Source organism: Aphanomyces invadans (genome assembly GCF_000520115.1).
Source record: "Aphanomyces invadans strain NJM9701 unplaced genomic scaffold supercont1.9, whole genome shotgun sequence".
NCBI classification, from domain to species: Eukaryota; Oomycota; class Saprolegniomycetes; order Saprolegniales; family Verrucalvaceae; genus Aphanomyces; species Aphanomyces invadans.
The window spans coordinates 1,124,899-1,145,931 of NW_008580154.1; the positions used below are offsets into that span (position 1 = coordinate 1,124,899).

General features: G+C 54.6%; 8 protein-coding genes across 9 annotated transcripts; 4 read left to right on the forward strand and 4 right to left on the reverse strand.

Annotated features, from left to right (window-relative positions):
• Nucleotides 1-674: 674 nt before the first annotated feature.
• Nucleotides 675-1,425, reverse strand: H310_05513 (hypothetical protein). Its single transcript, XM_008870248.1, has 2 exons — nt 945-1,425; nt 675-886 (listed from the first exon to the last, which is right to left on the reverse strand). Exons 1-2 carry the CDS (start codon nt 1,384-1,386, stop codon nt 714-716), a joined length of 615 nt encoding a protein of 204 aa, XP_008868470.1. The 5' UTR covers nt 1,387-1,425; the 3' UTR covers nt 675-713.
• Nucleotides 1,426-1,769: 344 nt separating this feature from the next.
• Nucleotides 1,770-7,759, forward strand: H310_05514 (hypothetical protein). Its single transcript, XM_008870249.1, has one exon. It carries the CDS (start codon nt 1,785-1,787, stop codon nt 7,674-7,676), a length of 5,892 nt encoding a protein of 1,963 aa, XP_008868471.1. The 5' UTR covers nt 1,770-1,784; the 3' UTR covers nt 7,677-7,759.
• Nucleotides 7,760-8,211: 452 nt separating this feature from the next.
• On the forward strand, nt 8,212-10,643 carry H310_05515 (hypothetical protein; the record flags this gene model as incomplete). Its single annotated transcript, XM_008870250.1, has 8 exons — nt 8,212-8,406; nt 8,456-8,659; nt 8,713-8,940; nt 8,992-9,210; nt 9,256-10,010; nt 10,063-10,180; nt 10,229-10,383; nt 10,430-10,643. 8 exons carry the CDS (start codon nt 8,212-8,214, stop codon nt 10,641-10,643), a joined length of 2,088 nt encoding a protein of 695 aa, XP_008868472.1.
• On the reverse strand, nt 10,369-11,486 carry H310_05516. 2 transcript variants are annotated; one of them, XM_008870251.1, is made up of 5 exons: nt 11,465-11,486; nt 11,331-11,405; nt 11,104-11,265; nt 10,926-11,044; nt 10,369-10,863 (listed from the first exon to the last, which is right to left on the reverse strand). In XM_008870251.1, the coding sequence occupies exons 1-5, from the start codon at nt 11,465-11,467 to the stop codon at nt 10,734-10,736; spliced, it is 489 nt and encodes a 162-aa protein (XP_008868473.1). In that variant the 5' UTR covers nt 11,468-11,486; the 3' UTR covers nt 10,369-10,733. The 2 variants fall into 2 exon arrangements, with proteins under 2 accessions (XP_008868473.1, XP_008868474.1); XM_008870252.1 differs by having other exon boundaries at nt 10,926-11,265.
• A 474-nt stretch (nt 11,487-11,960) lies between these two features.
• H310_05517 (hypothetical protein) lies at nt 11,961-13,980 on the forward strand. Its single transcript, XM_008870253.1, has 10 exons — nt 11,961-12,126; nt 12,182-12,274; nt 12,319-12,338; nt 12,400-12,508; nt 12,561-12,802; nt 12,845-12,954; nt 12,999-13,175; nt 13,226-13,390; nt 13,471-13,600; nt 13,653-13,980. Exons 1-10 carry the CDS (start codon nt 12,032-12,034, stop codon nt 13,841-13,843), a joined length of 1,332 nt encoding a protein of 443 aa, XP_008868475.1. The 5' UTR covers nt 11,961-12,031; the 3' UTR covers nt 13,844-13,980.
• Nucleotides 13,981-15,090: 1,110 nt separating this feature from the next.
• On the reverse strand, nt 15,091-18,127 carry H310_05518 (hypothetical protein). Its single transcript, XM_008870254.1, has 2 exons — nt 17,127-18,127; nt 15,091-17,072 (listed from the first exon to the last, which is right to left on the reverse strand). Exons 1-2 carry the CDS (start codon nt 18,101-18,103, stop codon nt 16,583-16,585), a joined length of 1,467 nt encoding a protein of 488 aa, XP_008868476.1. The 5' UTR covers nt 18,104-18,127; the 3' UTR covers nt 15,091-16,582.
• Nucleotides 15,093-16,605, forward strand: H310_05519 (hypothetical protein; the record flags this gene model as incomplete). The annotated part of the gene is made up of 1 exon (XM_008870255.1): nt 15,093-16,605. The coding sequence occupies one exon, from the start codon at nt 15,093-15,095 to the stop codon at nt 16,146-16,148; it is 1,056 nt and encodes a 351-aa protein (XP_008868477.1). The 3' UTR covers nt 16,149-16,605.
• Nucleotides 18,128-19,690: 1,563 nt separating the features above from the next.
• Nucleotides 19,691-20,693, reverse strand: H310_05520 (hypothetical protein; the record flags this gene model as incomplete). Its single annotated transcript, XM_008870256.1, has 1 exon — nt 19,691-20,693. The coding sequence occupies one exon, from the start codon at nt 20,691-20,693 to the stop codon at nt 19,770-19,772; it is 924 nt and encodes a 307-aa protein (XP_008868478.1). The 3' UTR covers nt 19,691-19,769.
• Between the last annotated feature and the right edge of the window lie 340 nt (nt 20,694-21,033).

Here is a 21,033-nt window from a genome sequence, read left to right on the forward strand (position 1 = left end):
CCAATTTCAGCTTCACACAGTCGACCATATCCGAGCAAAAAGTACCCGAAAAGTTCGAAACCAAGGCGAATATCTCACATGTTGGCACTCGATCTTGTCAAAAACCATCCATGGCACGGGGCGTTTGAAAAGTGCGTTCGGGGATGTATGGTCATCATGCAGGACCAAGATTCAATGTGGAAAATCGTACAACAAACAAAGCGCGGGCGCGTACACGACCAGCGTTGGCCGTCACGGAGGAGACGCCTCAGCTGAGGCCGCAACGTGCCGACGAGTACTGTAAAATGTACTTTCGAGCGGACGATTTGGAACACTTGGGCTCAGTTTTCCCCTCTCGCCACTTTCGGCTACGTTCTGAAGCCTTGAACCAGTTGGGGGCTGCACTTTCAACTGGTCTCGGCACTCAAATACACAAACTCGATGTCCTCACTTCACTAGCAAACAGCGCGCGCCCCCCCTTCTTCCAAGTGCGCCATCTTGACAACGATGTAACCCTCTTCAAGGATGCTCGAAGCCGCTACTTCACATGGGCAATTCTCGGTCACCGCTACAGTGGGCAAAGATTCGCCCAGGCATTCGACTCGGACTCAACGATGGCCTCACGGGACCATGTTTGACAAGCAAGCACTTCCGCCGCGATAACCCGTCCTACCGAGACCGTACAAATAACACGATAGGACTAGCTAGCGTATATTGAACATGGGATGCCTGGCTTATGCGGTTTCAGTCGCGGTGGATTCGGCAACAGAAGCGGTCTTCTTGGCAGCAGCCTCCTTGTACGCGAGCTTGCGAGCTTTGGACTTGCTGATGGGAACAGTTGCCGGGTCGAATTCGCGCAAAATGATGGTCAAATGACTGTGCCCTCGATGCTTGATACCAGTGTTCCCTATTCACAACATGATCAGTAGGATCGACAAAAGGCGTGACAATTTGCAGATGCGCACCTCGCCCCATGAACTTAACTCGCTTCAAGAACATGCCCTTGGTAACGAAGGCTTGTTCGATCTTCAACGCGCTGGGTTCAATGCCGTAGTAAATGTCGGCCAAGTTGACAGCGTTTTGGATTGTCTTCTTTACAATCGTCGACTTGCGCTTGGGCGAGAATTGCATCTGGACCAATGCTTCAGGGGCCGTGAGGCCACGGATCTGTTGAGCCAGCATGGACAGCTTGCGAGGACTCACACGAATTTCCTTCTTCACAGTCTTGACCGATCGAAACTCTACGGCGTCTTCGATTGAAGGCAACGCAATCTCCTCAGCTGCTTCCGTCGACATGAAACGCGACGACGAAAACATGGTTTGTACTCCAGCAGGAAGGATAGCTGACGCCTTGGGGGCGATTGACAAGCCCGCCATCGTACGGGCCAAGGAGAAGCGGCTCAACATCGCGACGGATCGACGCGGAGGGGCAAAACCAAAGTTGACCAAATCAAATGGTGGAGAATGCGTGGCTGTCCGGATAATTATCTGGATACTGATATGGATAAAAATGCTTTGTTATTTGTATGCATTTGTATTCGTTTGAAATATGCACTGTCAACCCAATTATTCCACTATTAGTGCGGAAATCAGCGAAATACACCCATTTTAGGTCATGCGGGTGCGTATTTCTGAATTCAGCCAATCCAATGCAACGGATTCGTCATATGAAATTTGATTCGATAAAAAGATTCACAATTTTGGCCACTCGCACGGGACAAAACCATTGGTCCGGTCGGGACGGTTTTGGATGTTGAAGCGAAGGGAATCCATTCATTTGGAGTTCTCAATTTGCCGCCGCCAAGATGAGTACGTCGTTGGCGTCCCAGTTGAATGCTCTTAAGGTGCATGCGACATCTGCTCCTTCGCAGAGGAAGCTTGCATCCTTCCTGCATGAGCCAAAGGTGGCGTCGAAGATCGACATCCGCACCACCTACGAGCATGCGAAACAGGCGCTCGATCACTTGTGCGGTATGGACGGGTCCTTGGATGTCTTCCACACAACGTTGCTTCATCCAAGCAAAGTCCAGGCACAGTTTAACCGTGCCCTTCTTACAAAAGACGAAAACGTTGCCGTCGATGCCGACCTTGGACTCCTCCTCGACGCCCTCTCACCATACTTTCTCTTGCCACCTACCCATCAAGTACTCGAGTACCTCATCCGGCGGTACGAAATCCACACGTGGAACGTTGAGCAAATTCTGGCTGCCACGATCTGCTACCACGAAAGTCCCCTGTTTGCGCGCCTTGTAACAATTTGCGACCTGAACAAGTACCCTCGCTGGGCATTCCTTGAGGGTGTCAAAACCAACAACGTTCCATTGTTGCGCGCAAACCTTGCCAAACGTTGCTTCACAGATCCGTCTGTCGTGCGCTTCATTTATGAAGCCAGCCGTCGTATCGGGGCCAAGAACCCCAAGATTATGGCTTTATATACATTGCTAGCCATGGAAGTGCTCGACAAGTCCAAGATCACCGACCAGATACTGCGCTGGGTTCTTCCGAACGTGTTGGACGGCCTCCGAGACCGGTCCTTTCCCGAACACCAGCTTTCATCGTACATGATTGTGACGAAGCTGTCGTCGAAAGCCATTCTCGCCCACGCTGCGCGGACCCAAGTCGTCGCGGCCATCGCCAAGACCGCCCCCGCACATGCTCAACTCGATGCACTACTGTGCTTAGTCAGCGTTGTGCAAGCCCAGCCGTTTGAGTCTCTCCCGAACGACGTGATCAAGCACGTACTGAACTATACTGACTTACCCCAGCTCCTACACGATGCCACCGACTCATACGACACGCGAAAGTTCCTTACATTGTTCTTTGCGGGGCTCATTGCCCACCTTGTGGACAGCTCCAAGTCGTCGAACCAACCGACGGCCAGTGCCGAATCGACTTTGTTTGCCATCCTGACCGAGCTCGGCCCTGACGCCGCCGCGCCGTTCGTCGCTCCAATCGTTGCTCATGTTCTGAAGAGCGCCAAGACCGCTACTGCCATGAAGGACAAGACCATGTCGGCTGGCTTGTGTGCGTCATTGCAGCGTGTGCTGGTGCACTTGAGCAAGCGGTTCGCGGAGCAATTGGATGCGGGTTTGCACAGTTTGGTCGACAGCCAAGAGGAAGCCGCAAGGGCATTTTATATCGAATTTGTTGGTAGAACGTTCGACGGAACGACTGCCGCTGTCCACGTGCCGCTGGCCCAGAGTGGATTGTCGCTTTTGCTGTCACTGGACCACCCGAATGCGGACATCCGACTGCACGCCATCACAGCTGTTAAAGCAATGAACGACTCGTTCGACGAAGCTGACGCGCTACTTCGCCGCCTTAACGACGATTCCCCCATGGTCATCGTGAAGGCGCTGCAGCTGAACGTGCTGCTTGAAAAGGTGTCCCCGTTGGCGTTGGTTGAAGCCGTCGCCCACGCCGTGACGCAGCGCTTCCGTGATCCGCGATTCCAAGACGCTGTGTCGGCTCTCGTTTCGTTTGCGACTGGTCCGCTGTTAACCAAATACGCTGACCACCCCAGCGTGATCCCCACACTACTCGACATGTTACTGCAGTTCGCCCCGACGGTAGACTGGCTCGAGCCCTCGGACGACACCAAACCATCGTTGATTACGTTTGAGGCGTGGGTGCAGCACTTGAAAAAACTTCCCCATCCGTTTGGACAAGCGCTGAATGCCCCGAAAGACGTCGCCGCCGTCGTTGAAGCATGGGGAAAGGCCTTGACGGAAGACTTGATCGAGACCGTTGCGGCATGGACATCTCCCGCGCCATTTCGGCACGTTCGCTTGCCGTATTTGGCGCTGCAAGTGCTGTATCTCGGCCAAGAAAAGCACTGTCACAGCCGATTCCTGTCACTTGCCCGCGCAGAGTGGACGTTGCTCAACGCATCGATGGTGAAAGTGGACCTTGCCACCAATCGCCAGGCCATCGTGCACACGATTGACATGATCTGCAGCATCATGACGACCAGCTCCACCGACGCTGACGCCACAATCGTGTACGATGACGCGCTGCATCTTTTACTGCACTCGTCATCTCGATTCTTTACCCTCGTGCAGCCTTGCTTCAACGACAAACTTGCCAAACACAACTGGACTTCTCTGCTGCACAGTCTGTGCCGTGTCGCAACTCGCCTCGACACGCAGCCGACGGCCGCTGTTCGCAGCCTCACCCTCGTCTCTGTCATGCTTGAGTGCCACAGCTCGAACGCAATCAAGCTGAACGACTTGCACCACGTGCTTACCACACTGCTCGTGTCGGTGTGTGTTTGTGATAAGGCCGTTCGCAAAGCTGCGATGCAAACCCTCAAGCCGCTCGCTAAGGCGTCTGTGGAGAAGCACGATAAGGGGGCCCTTGCAACGTATCACAATGCCATTGCACGGCTCGTCCAAGCCAAGGCGGAACTCTGCATGGATGGCCAGCATATCTCGACTCTGCTGGCGACGCTCTTGGACGACCAAAAAATCGACGCTGCTTGGGCCAAGCACGTGCTTGCGACAGTTCTCGTCAAGGACGCCCGACCAACCGTCCGAACAATGAAAGTGCTTGCGGTGTTCTCTGACGTCCATCTGCCTAGTCTGTGGGAGTCCACGGTCGGATGGTTCACGCAACGACTGCCATTGTTTGCCGCTGAGCCGACCGAGACCGAAACAACGGTGATGACCCACCTCATGACGCACTTCCTCTCGAGCTGGGCCACGATCAAGGTCCCAAAGCTCGTCGTCGACGCCGTTGTGCAAACGCTCTCCACCGCGTCTGGAGCGTCGGTGCTTCAGCGACACGTGGCTACGATCATGCCAGCATCGTGGTTTGCAAGTGTTGGCGCGGCGACACAATCCACGATTGTCTCGAGGTTGGTGGCACTGATGCAATCGGGCGAAGACTTGAGTGAAATATCGAGCCAACTCGTGCCACGCCTCCAAGTGTCGTCGGATATCGTGACCAAGCTGTTGCATCACAACAAGTCGGCGCAATGGGTCGCAGACGTCACGTGTGTCCTCGAAGTCCTCCCAGCTTGGTTGCCGCAATACTCGGCTGCAGAGTTGGAATCCCTGCTCACGCCACTGCAGCTCGTTGTCGCGCACTTCAGCCAAGACAAAGTGTCCGAGTACAGCATCCAAATGGTGCTGACGGTAATGCACCAAGTGTGCCGGCTGTTGCCGCCTGCCTCTTCGTCGAAGAAGAACGCGGCGGCGACGACCCTGTCCCATGCCAAAGTTCTCGTCGAGCTCACGATGGAAGTTATCGAGGTGACGACATCCCCTCAGACCCGGAATGCAGCCCTCTTGCTCGTGTCGGCACTGGTCGATCTCTATCCTGCCCAAGTTCTGACATCGCTTGTGCCTATTCTGAGCCACGCGTCCCACCTGCACATGGACGAGTACTCGTTCCACGTCCTTCGTGAAATCGTCCAGCATGCAGTGCCGTACGTTGCCAAACCGTCGAGCCCCATCTCGATCCAGCAATTTCTCCAGACCTTTGTCGATGCCTTCGCGTCGATTCCAGCTGCCCGTCGTCTGGACCTCTTTCACGTTGTCCTGTCGAGTCTCGAGCTTCAAAAGGCCAACGCTTTGGGCATGACGATTGCGCTCTTGCTCTTGACAACGCCCGACGAAGACGACGACTCGATCCCCACTCATCCTCACGCCGAGTTTTCCCACTCCCTGGCGCAACTATTCCCACCTGAAGCGCAGATGCAATCCCTCGTCTTCTTGGTCAACTCAACAAACCACACCCAAGATGGAGACGACGAAGTGAATGCAGACTCGGCCCTGAAAGTTACGGGCTTGTCGGAGACGGCTGTGGAATCCGCCTCCGTTGCTTGGCTCTCGTTCGTCCCGCAGCACCTCGAGCGCAAGCGTCTCCACTCTCAAATCCTGGACAAGCGCCACGGCGAGAGCGCGACGCTACAAGAGGCTTACCTCCTCCTCGCCCAGGCGCTTCTACTCTACCTCCGCAGGGGTAGCGACGACGCCCTCAGCGCGTACGCTTTGGACGGGATGCATAATCTGCAGCGCCTGCTGACAGCCCCTGGCTTCGTGGCTGTGATCGGCGAGCTGTTGCACCACGAAGATGGTGTAATTCGTCGACGCGCGCTACAACTTTTGAACGAACGCATCGAGGCGCATCAAGACTCTTTAACGACTGAAGAAGAGCTCTTGTTTGTCGACATGTTGGCCGACCTCACGGAAGTTCTGAGCGAAGTCGAGTCTGCTCTGGTATCGGACTTGCAAATGGCACTGCTGTCGGTCGACGTCCTTACGCGCTTCTTTGCCAAGAAGCATCCCAAGCCGTTCAAAACGATCCTGCCTACAGTCGTCGCGTGCACCAAACATGCCAACGGCCATGTCGCCGGGAGTGCTTTTGTGTGTTTGTCCAACTTGGGCCTTGCGCTCGGCCCGGTCGTGTACCCACATATCCCGACGTTTTTCCCCACGCTCTTGACTGCGTTGGAGGCGGTGGCCAACGCGACGAACAGTGACAAAGTGGACGAAACCAACACGCTCCAGTCGTGCGGGATGGTTGCGCTGCGCAACATGACTGCCAAGTTTCCCCAATTTCTTGCAGCATACCTTCCCCGCATCCTGTCGCTGCTGTTCCAGCCGTCGCTGCATCCCCAAATTCAAGTGATTGCACAGGCTACCCTCGACTCGTTGGCCCATGGCATGGAGCTGCGCAACCTCTTGCCTGCCCTCATTGATTTGTACCCGAGCTGCTGCAGTCACGGTGCCGACTCGATGGTCCAGTTGTTCGTACTTGTGGCGACTATCGTGAACGGCATGGATCGTGCAGCAGTCAAGACACACTTGAGTGCGTGGATGCGCTTCTTCCTCATGGCGATGGACATCCGACGCACGCACCCGTCGCTATCCACCGACGTCGAAGACAAACTTCGCCATGCCATCATTCAACTTGTCCTGAAGCTCTCCGAAAAGCAACTCAAGCCGCTCTTTGTCAAGTTTGTTGTGTGGGTGGATGTCGTGCTGCCCGGCCAACAAGGACCGTCGCTGCCTCGACAAGCAGTCTTCTTCCGCCTTGTCACTCAACTAAGCGCTCAGTTGCGAAGCATCTTCGTCCCGTACTACGCGCACATCCTGCCGCAATGCGCAACGGTTTTGGCGTGGGGTCCGTCCCTGGGCTCGTCAACGAGCCATGACGAGGACGACGATGGGTTCTTCAAGCGCCCTTCCAAGAAGCAAAAGGTCTCCGAGGCCGTCGACGACAGCCTCAAGGCGACCGTGGCCGAGTATGTTGTGGAGGCCTTGGTCGGTTGCTTCTCGCATGACTCGGATGGGTTTATGGACAAGGAGAAGTTTGATCAAGTCATGCCGGGGCTCGTCGACCTGTTGGACCTGGCCGACGTTCAGCCGACCCTTGTGGGCCACGCAGTGACTGCACTGGCGCAGCTCGCATGGGCAGCCAAGAGCGATATACTGTGGAAGCCAATGCACCATCGCATCTTGATGAAGAGCCGAAGCGACAGTGCTGGCGTCCGACTGGCGGCGCTGCGAGCCATCGAACAGTGCTACAGCGTCGTTGGCGAGGAGTTCTTGGCCATGTTGCCCGAGAGCATTCCGTTCTTGGCCGAGCTGCTCGAGGACACGGACTCGACGGTCGAAACGCTGTGCCACCAGGTCATCAAGCAGATCGAGGACATTTCCGGCGAGAGTTTGGACCAGTATTTGACCGCGTAGTGACCCTGTTAACCTTATTTTAAATAGATTGCATCCACAACATGCACCAGCACGTTGGTGCGTGCGAATGTTACATTCTCTCATCCGGCCATGCCATCCTCGATCTCAGTTGGAACTCATGCCAAAAGGAGGATCACTTCACGCCAAGACAGTTTGACGCAGCGCACTTTGTTTCGACCATGTTTTGTCCGAGTTGAGCAGGTTGATGCAGCTTCATCAGGGTTACTAGAGCCGTCGCGGATGGCAAGTGTGCGTCGCCACGAGGAACGCCGCCGTCACTTCCTGACTGCAGTTCCGTCGCTGTTGCGCGCTGTCGTTCGCAGAGCCAGTATGTACCTGTATGTATGGTGTCGTTTTCCTTGCCACGGGGCTCTTTTGTGCGTCAAGGACGTGTGCATGTTGCAGCCCGAGCGGTACTCCTCCTTCGTCATCTTCGGTCGAGCTGGCGAACGTTGTTATCCGGATGATTTCGTCGTGTCGGTTGTGAACTCGGTTTCATCGGAACGCGCCGGTTGGGACAAAGGCCGTCGTCGGGATGGAGTCGAAGAGCGAAGTGGACCCGAATGACCGGGAGAATCGCATCCATGCGCGACGAGGACGGATCGAGATGCGGAACGCCAACAAAGATGACGAGAACAAGAAGAAGAAATCGTCGTCGTCGGATACGAAGAAGATGAGTCGCGGAGCGCAGCAGATTGCAGACAGTCTGAACCAACTCGACAAGCGAAAGGTGAGGTCTCGTGCAGCACCACGAGAAACTATCATTCAGTCGAGTGCAGATCACAGGGATTCAAGAAGTCACGGACATCCGCGTGCGGGCCGACGACACGGAGAACAACCGCCGTATCAACGAAGAAGACCGCAAGCAAAAGCGCATTGAAAAACTTCAACAGGAAGCTATCACGAGCGGGTCGCGTAATGCTGAGGTCGAGATGCGGTGGGCGGATTTGTACGACTACAACATGCCGCAGGAGCTTTTCAAGGTAGTGTTTCACCAACGCTCCATCGAGACGTGCGTCTCACCCACTTTGTCCAGCAACTGCAACTCCAGTCCGAAGCATGCGGTGCCATCTTGGCATCCAAAGACGCGCTCATCAAGGACTTTCAGACACAACTCAAGGCGAAAGACGAGGAGTACGTTGTCGCGCTGAAAGTGCAGGCAGACGACGTTGAAACCCTCGTGGACCGCATGAGCCAGCAGTACCGTGAAATGCAGGAAGAGTACGAGCTGGAGCTGGAGCAGATCGAAGATGCGTTCCTCAAGGTAAGTCAATGGTCTCGCCCAGGCAACAGGACATAACGAGGCACGACGTAGGAGCGCGATGAGCTGATTTCGACCAACAAGAGCGAGATCGACTCGCTGTTTGAGAAGCGCCGGGAGATGGAGATGACGTTCATGGAAGCCAAGCAAGCGCGTGATGAACTGAGCCAAAAGGAGATCGAAGACTTGCGGGTAAAGGATGCTGAAGACTACAACAAACTCAAGATCAAGCTCGAGACAGATATTCAAACGCTCGAGCAACAACTCGAAGAGGTGCGCCGCCATCGTTGTTGTCACGTTGTTCCCATTCGATCGTAGATGCGGGCCACGTACCAACTCAACACGGAGAAGCTCGAGTACAATTACCGCGTTCTGACCGAGCGCGACATGGAGAACTCGGCGACCCTGAACCAGCAAAAGCGCAAGCTGAGTCGACTCAAGGACGCCCTCAGCGGCCTGATTCAAAAGTACACGCAGACGGATGCACAGCAGCGACACCAAAACACAGAACTGACGGAGGACTACCGCCGCATCACCAAGCAATACAAAGACCTGCAAAAGAAGTTCCAGCATTTCGAGGACCACGACGGACTCAAGTACAGCCAGGTGTGGGAAATGCACCGCGCCGATGCGATGGACCAGATCGAGAAGGTCCTACAAGCAGACAAGATCATTCACGAGCAGCAGCTCGGGCTCGTGTGGGTACGTCCATTTGCATCGCAGCACCCCGACCTCTCAAGACCCGCGCAGGTCCCTCCACAATGTGATCTTCGCTACGTGGACGCCGGCGACCACAAGGCTGCAAGGTCGTCGGTAGAGGACGGATCGACGAATTCCACCACAGACGACAGCGGCGGGCCATCGAGTGATGGCGACAACAGTCGCAAGGTCTCGTCTTCGAAACTCAAGTGCATGCTCAAGATGCTCGCGTCCGAGGCAGGCTTTCTCGTGCACACAAACGTCCTGCAGGCGATCGACACGATGGACGAGGACGAAGCAGAGCTCGTGCGGGCCGATTCGATCCTTCGCTCGCTTGGGGTTGAGAGCGAAGGCGATATGGAGCGACTTCTCGGGTACGACTCCCATCGCGTCGAACGTTTGGCTTGACTGGGTCCTTCCTGGCAGGTATTTCTTTCATGACACCGCCGCTGCTGACGACGAAGTCGCGGCTGGCGACGAGCGGCCGCTGGGGCTCAAAGTTCAGGCAGATCAAGTGATCCAGACCATCAAGTTCTTCGTCGACGTAGAGTTGTCTAGTTGAACGAGGTCGGCACTTACGTTTGCGGTGCAGGAGCTAAACAAAGAGAAAAAAGCACAAGGTAGTCGACCCCGCCGCGCGGCGAAGGAAAAGATCAAGCTAGTGGACGACATGCAAGGCGAATCGCGGAAAGAAGACAAGCTTTTTTGGCCGCGCGCCCAGCGAATTCTCCCTGACGCGACTCAACGGTATGGAGTGTGGAAAATGGGAGTCGCAATTGTTATGAATGTGTAGGGTTTGGCTGGCCCTTGAGAAGGGGCTGACCGAGTACAACATGGTCCTCAAGCAGCGCAAGTCCCTCATCGACTCGGTTTCAGCGCTGCAGGTGCAGAACAGTGAATTGAAGGCGCTCCTGCGGCAGTATCTGGGGTCGTCCGTCAACGATGAGCTCCTCATTCCGCCCACGCAGATGATCCGTGTGCAGGAACCTCGGCATGGAGGGATGTAATACAGACTTATATCGGTATATACGACTGCAGCGTGGTCCTTTCGTCCAAGACCCAAGCACGATAGATTAGAAGACGGAAGAGGTGGTCATTTATTTGTCGTCGGCGATCGGGTTGGCGTGAATTGTGACGTTGTTCAGTACAATGTCCTTGAGCGGTCGGTGCTTTGAATCGACTTGGGCTTTCTCCATTGCATCCAGCACGTCAAACCCGTCGATGACTCTGTACATGATGCAGTGAGTGCCAAGAAAGTGAGCAACGACGGGGAGGGATGGAAGACGTACTTGCCGAACACTGTGTACACATTATTCAGGTGCGGCTGTTTCGCATACGTGATGAAGAACTGCTGCTTGTTTGTGTTCGCACCGCTGTTGGCCATGGACACAATCCCTCGCACGTTGTGCTATGGCATGGCGGTGAAAGACATCGGCAGGAAGCTACCATCATCGGGACAGAGCGTACTCGGTTCTGCGGATGGAATTCGTCGTCGATGGCACCGCCCCAAATGCTTTCCCCACCTTTGCCCGTGCCCGTGGGGTCTCCGCCTTGAATCATGAATCCTTTCATGTTTCTGTGGAATACTGTGTTGTCGTAGCTATTGCTTGCGCACAGTGCGAGGAAGTTCTGTCGGCACAATCAACGTGAAGGTGAGAAGAAATGATGTATGCTCAAAGAGAGCCTCACGGTACTTCTGCTGTTCGCGGAGCAGTGTCGCAAAACACCTCCATCTTGATGTCTCCCAAGGACGTATGCAGAGTCACGGACTGTGTCATGACCATGTGAGCCACCATGCTTATCCAACGCGTTGTCGGCGGCGACCTACCATTGTTGCTGCGTCGTACCAAGTCGAAAAATCTTCGTGCCCCGGGGCATATCACGACCAAAGCATTTGAAATCCCAGCATTCCATTATAGTAACCCCCATCATTTTGTACAAAAACCCAGACAACGTTATGATGCAACATTTGTATCTAAACCAAACGAGCACGGCGGCGACGACCTCAATTTTTTCACCATGTTATCCTGGCTTTGGTCGTGTTTGCATCACATGGGCATGCCTCCTTCCACCTCGCTCAATTACGGGTTTAGACATATCTCTACCGCGCTCTCGCGCAGGCTCGTTGTCTCCTCGATGCCCTTCCAGTGAATGACGAGGCTGTGGTCACGCGTACCCCACAAATGAAGCGTAGGACATTTTGGATCCCATCCCCGAACGAAGGGTCACGGCAGGTAGTGCGGCAATTGAATGGACCAATAGCGATCGTTGTGACGGATATTGGCTCACTGTCTTTCCGAAACCAGGCAACTTCTGGTTGAAATCGACGCAGAAAATCGTCTGGTTGCCGACGACAAAGCAGCAGAGCCACCCGCACACTCGTCCTTTTGCAGCCATGGGAACGCTACAAAAGATGTTTGGGGAATCGCACTTGGCGGCCTCCGTCGTCCTCCTCGTCCTCGCTCGTTGCGCGGATCGAGTCATCTACACGTACGTGGGACGCAAGAGGATCATGGCAACAATGGTCATAGAACTGCGGGTGTAGCCGCATCGCGTACGCTTACGGGCCGTTCTTGTGGTACTTTTCCAACATCATTTTGCCCATCGCGTTTGTCGTGACGTCGTGGCCGGTCGTGTGGTAAGCAACAACCTTGCATGGCGGCGCTCCTGACCTGGACGTAGGTACAAAATGGCATTTACGAGTGCGTTACACTTCATATGTCTGCAATTGCATGGGTTCATGACATGCTCATGTCGTCGCAGACGACATAACTCCTGAAATGCGATCGTTTCCGCATTACAAATACGCCATCATGGGCCTCCTCGACACCATCTACAACCTCCTCTCGGCCCTGCCGACCCCCCACCTCGGGTATTCTCGACAAGACTGACATTAAACTGGACCACGTTGTCGTTTTGGGTAGCGGGAACTTCTCGAACGTCCTGGACCAGCTCAACCTCCCGTTCAACATGCTCCTGTCGCTGCTGTTTCTGAACACGAGATACAAGCGGTGCCACATCCTGGGGGCGGTCTTGGTGCTGTACGGCGGCTTTGTGAACATGCTGCCGCTCTTCACGGGTGGCTCGACGCTCAATATGCCGGACCCAAGCGTCGGGTGGATCGTGCTCTTCATATCGTCGCTCGTTCCTGCTGCGGCGTCGAACGGTGGGCTGGTCACTCGTTCTCACTGCACTCAATGCCGTCTAGTGTACAAGGAAATCGCGCTAAAGGACGTGGATTTGGACATTTGGTACTGCAATGCGTGGACGAGCTTGTACCAAGTTTTTATCGGGATTCTAACGATTTGGACGATTCGAGTACGCCTCGCCGCATCGACCAGTCGACTCACTGGAACGGACAGGTACCTGCGCTGTGCGACCCGCCCGTGGCATGGCAGGACTTTCCAAACTTTGTCGTGCTTTCCCACGAGTGCTTCTTGGGCAACCCCGTCGAGTTCCAAGGGAAAACACTGGCGTGCAACGAAGGTGTATTCGACCTCTTCATGTGGTTTATTCTGTTCAACATGATCTTTAGCCAGGTACGTTGTCGGTCGCTCTGCGCGTGCTCACTTGGTTGAGCCTGCCGTAGTTGATGCTGTACATTTTCAAGGAAGGCAGCAGCGTCCTCTTTGTCGTGTCGTCAGCTGTGTGCCTCCCCGTGACGGACATTTTGTACATGTTCCCGTTCCTCACGGGCAAACAGGCGTCGCAGACGTTTACAATTTACGACGGGTTTGCGCTGTTTGTGCTCGTGGTAAGCGCTGCACCGTCTTGCTGTTGTGGCGCCCCCTTCGGTCGCCGTCGTGACCACGTCGTATTTGAAACTTGTGATAGATCGGTCTCCTTGTGTATCACTCTGAAAAGGAAACGCGCGTGAGCCAAGGCGGCAGCCGATCTGTGGAGAAGTCGCCGATGTTAACGTCGCCGACGCTGCAAAAGACGCATCTCATGCGCAAGGCGAAAGGTTGCATTCAACTCGTCACGGGAAATGGTGCCGTGATGCATTTCTGTTCTAGGCAAGGTTGTGTTCCACCAGAGCCCGTTGTTTCGAGGCCAGAGCCCTGGCCGAAGCTCGAGCGGGCGATCGCTCTTGCGCTCCAGCTCCCCCGCAAGAGTGTCATATGGCGCCACATCGTCGTCGTCGCCGTCTCCCCCCCGCAGTGGCCGAGCGAAGAAGACAAAGCAAGCGAGCGAGGCCATGGTGTAAACACACCCTTCGTCTATCCACCAGGGGCTGTGGTGCTTCGTCGACCTGGCTAACCAGCACTCATCCATAACGGAATGTCACACAGTTGTATGATGCAAGTCTGTCGCAGTGGTCATCGATACTTCGCTAACCATGGCCATGAGAGGTCGTCGAGCCGCCGTAGAGAGCAAGAATGACGCAAAACATACAAGTGTGCATGTACTTGGTCTGAAGGAAGTACGAAGTGCTGACGGGTAGGAGGGGTTGGCCAAGTTGCCACAATGTGTCAAGCTACAAACCAAAGGTTTCAGTACCTACCCGACGTGGGGAGTGGGAAAAGCTGCCATGAAGTTGTAGAGCGCGTCCCAAGAACGTCGACTTGTGGTTGGGGAATGCATGACATCTCGGGCGTTGAACACGTACATTCATGTCGAGAGGGAAGGAGGCCGAATTCGCACGGGCAAAGAACAACTTGCACCGCCAGCCACGATTCCACGGTAAACGCGACGACGGGTCAATGACGTTGGATAGTACTTGGACGATTGTCGAACATGAACCTGCCTGCGAGGTGATTGCTGCCTCGCGACTCTGTTGGCGTCTCTCCACGTACGTGGATACGACGAGGGGTCTATGCATCGGGCGAGAATGACCTGCACCAGCGCCATCATGAGCTTGGAGTCGGTGAAGCCACTGCCTCGCTTGATACAAACATGAGGGCCGACACCCACCGACAGGGGTCATCCGGATAATGGAGTGGCCGGCAACTTCAACGTGCACGGCGCGCGGTTTGACGAACTTATCCGGATGCGACGCTCTCGAAGGATCGGGGACGGGATTTTGCTTGGGGACTTGTACCGCACGGGGAGAGCGTAGAGGGCCAGCGCCGACGATCGACAGGGCGATGTACATGCGCTGGTCTCCCAAACAACAAGTAATTAGAAGCTCTTCGAAACGATACAAAGGACACTTTGGTCGAATGGTCACTTGCGAGCTTCAGGGCGTGATGCAATCACTGTGATCGTCAAGGGGGAACGACAAAGCCATGCATTGTGTTGGACTTGAGAAAGGCGAAAAGTGTAGAGCGAATGCACCAGCTACCGCTTTCCATGCCGCCCAACTTGTTCTCGTGGCCCTCCACGCCTGTGTGAAGCGCCACATGACTGCACATGACGACGGATGGCCACTCGCTCTCACTAACAACCATTCCAAGTACATGCATTCTCCAACCATCATTCCCAGAGTCTCGTCATGACGTGGTCATTTTTGAACGATGGGACAAGCAACGCCGCCGACAACACGATCGTGGGTGTTCAAGGAGTCGGACGTCCGCAGCCTGCGTGAATCCATCCCTGGCAAAGTGTTTGTGAGTTGCCACGACAGCAAGTCTAAAGTGGCGGCCGCCGGCACGACAGTCGTCCACGCGTCCGGCTCAGCGGCAGACCTTGATGCGATCCAAGCCCGTGTGCACTTGCATCGAATGGGTGGACGGGTGCTTGATCTGAGCGTCGATCCTGCCACTGATATAGAGGGACGGATTCTCATGGAAGTCTTTCTTGATGAGACGCACCCGCTCACGTCCGTCGAGTCCATCGGAAGCAGTCGCGTGGTGCTGGAAGACAGGACGTTGGCTCACTCTTCCGTGTCCATTCAAAAGACGGGAACTGGTAGCGTGTACGTCAACTATCTCAAGGACTTTAACGTCCAAGAGCTGTATGTCACGCTAACCGGGTCTGGGACCATTGCGTGCATCGTCCCCCAGCTCTCGGTCTCCAAGACGCTCGTGGCGACTGTTCAAGGGAGCGGCGGCATTCGATTCCACGGAAACCACATTTCTTCCGCTTCGATCTCGTGCACAACGACGGGATCCGGTTCGACACTATTCGATGTCGCAAACCTCGTTTCGTACGACGTCGTGTCGACCGTGGTGGGGTCGGGAACACTCCGATATGCCCATGCTGGGTCGGTGGACCAGCACCAACTGACGTTGTATGGGTCCGGAAAGATCGTGACAAGTGCGCTGTTGGCGAATCACGCGGCAGTGTCCGTCGTGGGGACGGGCACCATCGTCACACAAGCCATGGAAGCGTTGCACGGGTCCATCTCGGGCTCGGGGTGTGTCGAGTACGTGAAGCCATGCCCAAAGGACATGCAGGTCACGACCACCCCAGCGCGCAATTGTACCACGCATGTCAAGCTAACTGAGCGGAAAGCAGTCAAGATCATGGATCCGCCACCAATTCCGACGCGCACGGTCGAAGACGACTCGTTTTCGTTCAGCGGGTCGTTCTTCGGTGGCCGCCTCCAAGTGAACTTTAATCCGAATTAACCGGGAAGCAAAGCATTCCCTGAGGGACTCTGACCCGACAGACGCACATTGGCAATGCAATCCGCATCAGCGAATACCTTGGGGACACTACATCGTCCATCATGGCATGTAGCTGATGCCGAAGCTCACCGACATGATCAACTAAGAGGCGGCAAGACGTCCGTCGGGAAGCAGAGGCACGTGTTGTCTGTACAAATGCACGGGAATGCTGTTTCTCGAGGATTCCGCCACTTCGCCGGTGAGGCGGCGTCGGGCCACTACCCCTCGTGATCGCAAAGTCGTCTGTGTGTGGCGAATTATATCCCTTGCGTCCGTTGGCATCCTTGCTGCATGGACCTCATGCCTCGATGGACGTGGACGGTGCGGCGCCCGCTGCGACGAGTTGTGGTCGCAAAACATGGCTTGACCAGTGCGACATAAAGTTGTATGGATAATTAATTGGGTTTTTGCTTTGAGAGAGCGGGCTGCTTACGGCGGCGCTGGACGAGGATTCCGACAACGACAATCGTAATGGCGCCGACAATGCATTGGAGGAGCTTCGTGATGGCGTTTTCAAACTCGAGTTGTCGGAACCGCGTAACGCCCTCGACCGATTCGGACAGTCGGTGAAGAACGTTGATGAGCGCGATCATTTCGTTCCTGTGGAGAGGGGGCATGGTCGACACGTCGTCAGCGAGAAGGATCTTGATCGCCGTGCCAAGGCCGAGCACTTGAATCTTCCCCCACAGTCGGCACTTTTCGCACGTGACACAGTCCATGATGCGCGAAATGTTTTCAAATTTTTGCTTAAACTGGCGCCGCTGCCGCTCGAGGTCGTTTTGGTTGAGGAACATGTTCTCCATCGAATTGGAAAACAGCATCGTTTCGTTGAATCCAAACAGCACAGCGCGACTGTCGGACGGCGCGCGGCAGCTGGCATTGTACCTACGACACGAGCGGGGGATGAGAACTGGACGAGAGACGCCACGCAAGTCGTACGCGTGATTGTCAACATCAAAGAGCGACTTCAAGATCGTCGAGGCGCGCGCGTCGTCGGCGGCATTGCCAGTTTCAAAGTCGTAGTGGAGGAGAACGTCGCGGTACCGACCGACCGCGCGAAGGACAAACAGGTACGTAAAGTACAAATTCTGCAGGCGGTCGGGGAATTTACCCACTCGTTCAACAAACATCTCGGTGTTGAGTCCCCATGCGTTCCCCATTCGGAACTCCAACGCGATGTGCGTGCTGATGGACGCCTGGAGCCCCGAAATAAGTCGGTAAAACACGCGTTCTTCGAGGCACAGCTCCTGCGACACAAAGCAGTTCTCGGAGTAGATCGCCTTCCACACACGAGCGGCCGACAACCCGGCGTACCCTGTGAATCGTTCGGGGTTCTCGAGCAGGTTGATGTACACCATGTGGTCGGCATTCTCAGCAGGGTCTTTCTTGTCGACCCACGCTAGGAACGACTTGCCCACGGCCGCGTTAGTTCGGTCTACTTTAGACAGCTCGCCTTCGCCTTGTTGATCGTCGCAGGGTTCGGAGGAATGCCAACTTTCTCGTTGCTCCTTCTCAGCTTGGTCCTGTGCATACCATTTGGACGGGATCTCTTCAGATGGGCACTCGCACACGGAGCAATCGCGGTTCATGCATACGTTGTTTACGCTCCAGAACGGGCATTCTCGGTTTAAGTCGACTTTAAAGTATCGAAAGAACGACAGTTTGCGCAGTTCATCCAGGAGCGGATGAAAGTGCTCGATCGTCGCCGTGTTCACCGTCTCGTAGTTGCAGCAAGAGTCACCGACGCTGCCAGTCAATTCGGGGGTGCGGCACACGTGGCATTGTAGGTTGCGAACCACGTCTTGCGGGAGGAGGGCGCTGTATGTTCCACTGGTAGCTGTCGCAGATGCATTCAACGTCACAGTCGAGGCGATGGTTCCAAGAAGCGCGGCGCGGGTCGCCGACAACATGCCCATGATGGCTTGGAATCGAAAGTGTGAACGGCCACGCGCAAAAAGCGCTAGAAACGCGCAGCCGGTTCAGGCGAGTATACAAACATCAAGTAATCGAGCTGACGTGGCCGCTTCGAGAGCATTCCAAGAATTTTTTGTCGTAATATTCGGAAAAATCCGTCGAAATTATTTTCGCTACTTCGAAATCAATGCAAACAATGTATTCGACGCCATGTCATGGATCGCCCCAAGCGCGCGCACTTGAAGTGGCAAATTGGCGACACTGGTCGAATCTGCCAAAAAAATTGAAAATGTAGAATCAAACACTCAAGACAACCAGAGACGCTAGCGCCGAGTGAACCGAAGCCTTGCACAAGACCTCTGGCTCTTGGTGTGTGAGATTTTGGAACTCATGGCGTGTGCGATCGATATGTCGGCACCTTGGCATGATGATAATGTAACTTTGCCGGGAACCGTCTGTACAACAGATTGGCTGTAAAACTTGATGTTTCTTGACTTCGTAAAAAGGAGGAAACCAACTGTACGTACCAAGCACGAGGTTGGAGATCCAGTTCGTCCCACCCATAGCTTAAGCTTTGCAAACACCTTATGGTGCGTGACGAAGAAATTCACCTAGTGGGAATTCTGGCAGGATAAAAGTTTGGGGAATAAAGTAGTTTTAGTCGAAATTGAGTTGCTTTTCTGTTACTCTTTGTGGTACTGTTGTTTGATTGGACAAAATGATCCCATTTTCGTGAGAACAACGTTAAACAAAATACTACTAGTATTCGAAGAAATTACTTGACCGTTTAGATTCTGCGAGTTTTGATCGAATGCAGACAACAGAAATCCCATAGAAAATGAACGGCCGGTCCATGAAGTTGATCTTTTCCCACGCTATCATAGCTAGGCGCTTTCATCTGTTGTCACATCAAGTGCTTCGTGCAGCCAAATTGAGCGCAGCTCCCTCTTCAGAGGCCCCGTCACGCTCAATTCCAAAGGCTGGCAGGGGCACGAACACACTGACTAGTTTAGATGGCACCTTGTCGTGCGGAGCGTGGGAGATATGACAATTCAAGCTGTCGGCCACAACAGGAAAGGAACCTTCGGACTAGTTTCAACTTGTAATTTGAACGAGCCAATCATAAACGAGTACTTCAGGTCGGCCCTCATATGTCGAATGGATAGATCTTGTAATTTTCCAAGTTTTATACGTTTCCTTACCTTACGCCTGATTAAAAAAGCTTATAAATTAAAAAATCTCTCAGATGGATAACAATCGCCCACTCACGCATAAAGTTTAGGAAAGCCTGCGGGTCTTTGAGGACATCTAGCGCAGCTGAAGTCGCCTTACCAACTGGCATAGGCTGGGGAATTGGCATACACCCTCGAAAGATTATCTACCCTCGTTTCTCGTCGTGAATGGAAATCCAATTTTGCCTGATGAACATTGCAAAAATCGTTGCGTTCGTCCCATTGGCTAAAAGAGTGAAATATTGCAAAATGCCCATATTTAAATATATACTACGTACTAGTATTTTTCGTCAGATTCCACAAAGCATCGTGTCCATCGTTGCCAAAACCGCCAGCCAAAGACGACGCATGAAAGTTTCGCACGACGCCCATCACGTTCATTCATTCAACTCACACGACGACATAAATATGGTTCTAAACTACCTTTTCTCGCCATCTACGTGGTTGCTATGCAAGCCAAAAGGGCCCAGTCGTCGCTCGACAGCTTGGGCCCCGTCGCCCAGCGAGGGTCGGAAGAAAAGGGAAGGGGCGCAAACCGGCCATCGGCGGCGTCACCATCACCCAGGGTGACGGTCTGCATTTGGGTCAGCATGGGGGTCACCGACACCACGACAGGGTCGTCATGCATTGCAGCGAAGGCATCTGCCATGGATGCATCAATCGACAACCTCGAGTTGCTGCTGCTCTGTGCGTCCCCCGACGTGGAAAGCACCCCGGGAATCACCCCATGCAGAAGTTGCTCGTACGACGTCGTTTGTGATGATGTCATGGACAAGTACTCATCAAAGTCCACGGGTTTCGGGGCGCTCGCGCTGTGGCTACGGCGCAGCATTGGGGCTGCCGTATGTAGTGACCAGGTGAAGTGGGATGGAGCAGACGAGCTGCGCGAGATGGCAGGGATCGCATGCGACGGCACGACATTGACGGGTGTCGTGGAGAACGGGTAGTAGTCAGGCGTGGTCATGCGACGCGGAGTTGAGACCGGCTTGAGCCCGTACGTCTTGCGCTTGATAAAGATCATCGCGGACGGGTTGTCTCGTGTGAAAAGGGGCTGGCAGTAGATGTTGCTCGGTCTAGTCGGGGACGTGGCGCCGTTGGGCTTTTGCAGTTTTCGAAACCCAAAGTAGTTGAGTTGGCGCTGGAACGACGCAAACTTGTTGTGCCGAAAATACGTGGGCAAAATGTACTGCTCCATCACGTCAAAGTTGTACACTCCAAACGCTTTGCCGTTGTCGCACCACGCGATCACGGTCGGGTCTTCTTTGGACAGGATCTCGTACAAACTCGCGAGGAACGGCGGCGCTGCCGAATTGATCATGGTCGGAGCCAACGCTCGGCGAGGGGATGTTGGGTTGTACATAGAGGACGGCCAGTGAAACGAAAAATGACCACCGAGGAAACGAAAGGCGCGAAGGTCAGCATCGTGCAATGCCAGAGTGGGTTGACGTGGTACCAGAAAGATCGAGACACGTAGAGACCTAGCGCAGTGCGCCTATGGCCACATGGTCGTGAGCGCCAGTGACAAGTTACACGCTGCGTCACTCGAAGCAGATGCACACATGTCAAGTGTCTGGGTCACTTTTTCAACCGAGCGAGGCATGACCCATTAGAACGCGGTGTTGTCCAGAGCTCTCGATGGTTTTCCACCGGTGAACATGCCCCAAGAGGTGCCAGAGCGGGGCAGCCGACGCGTCCACTCG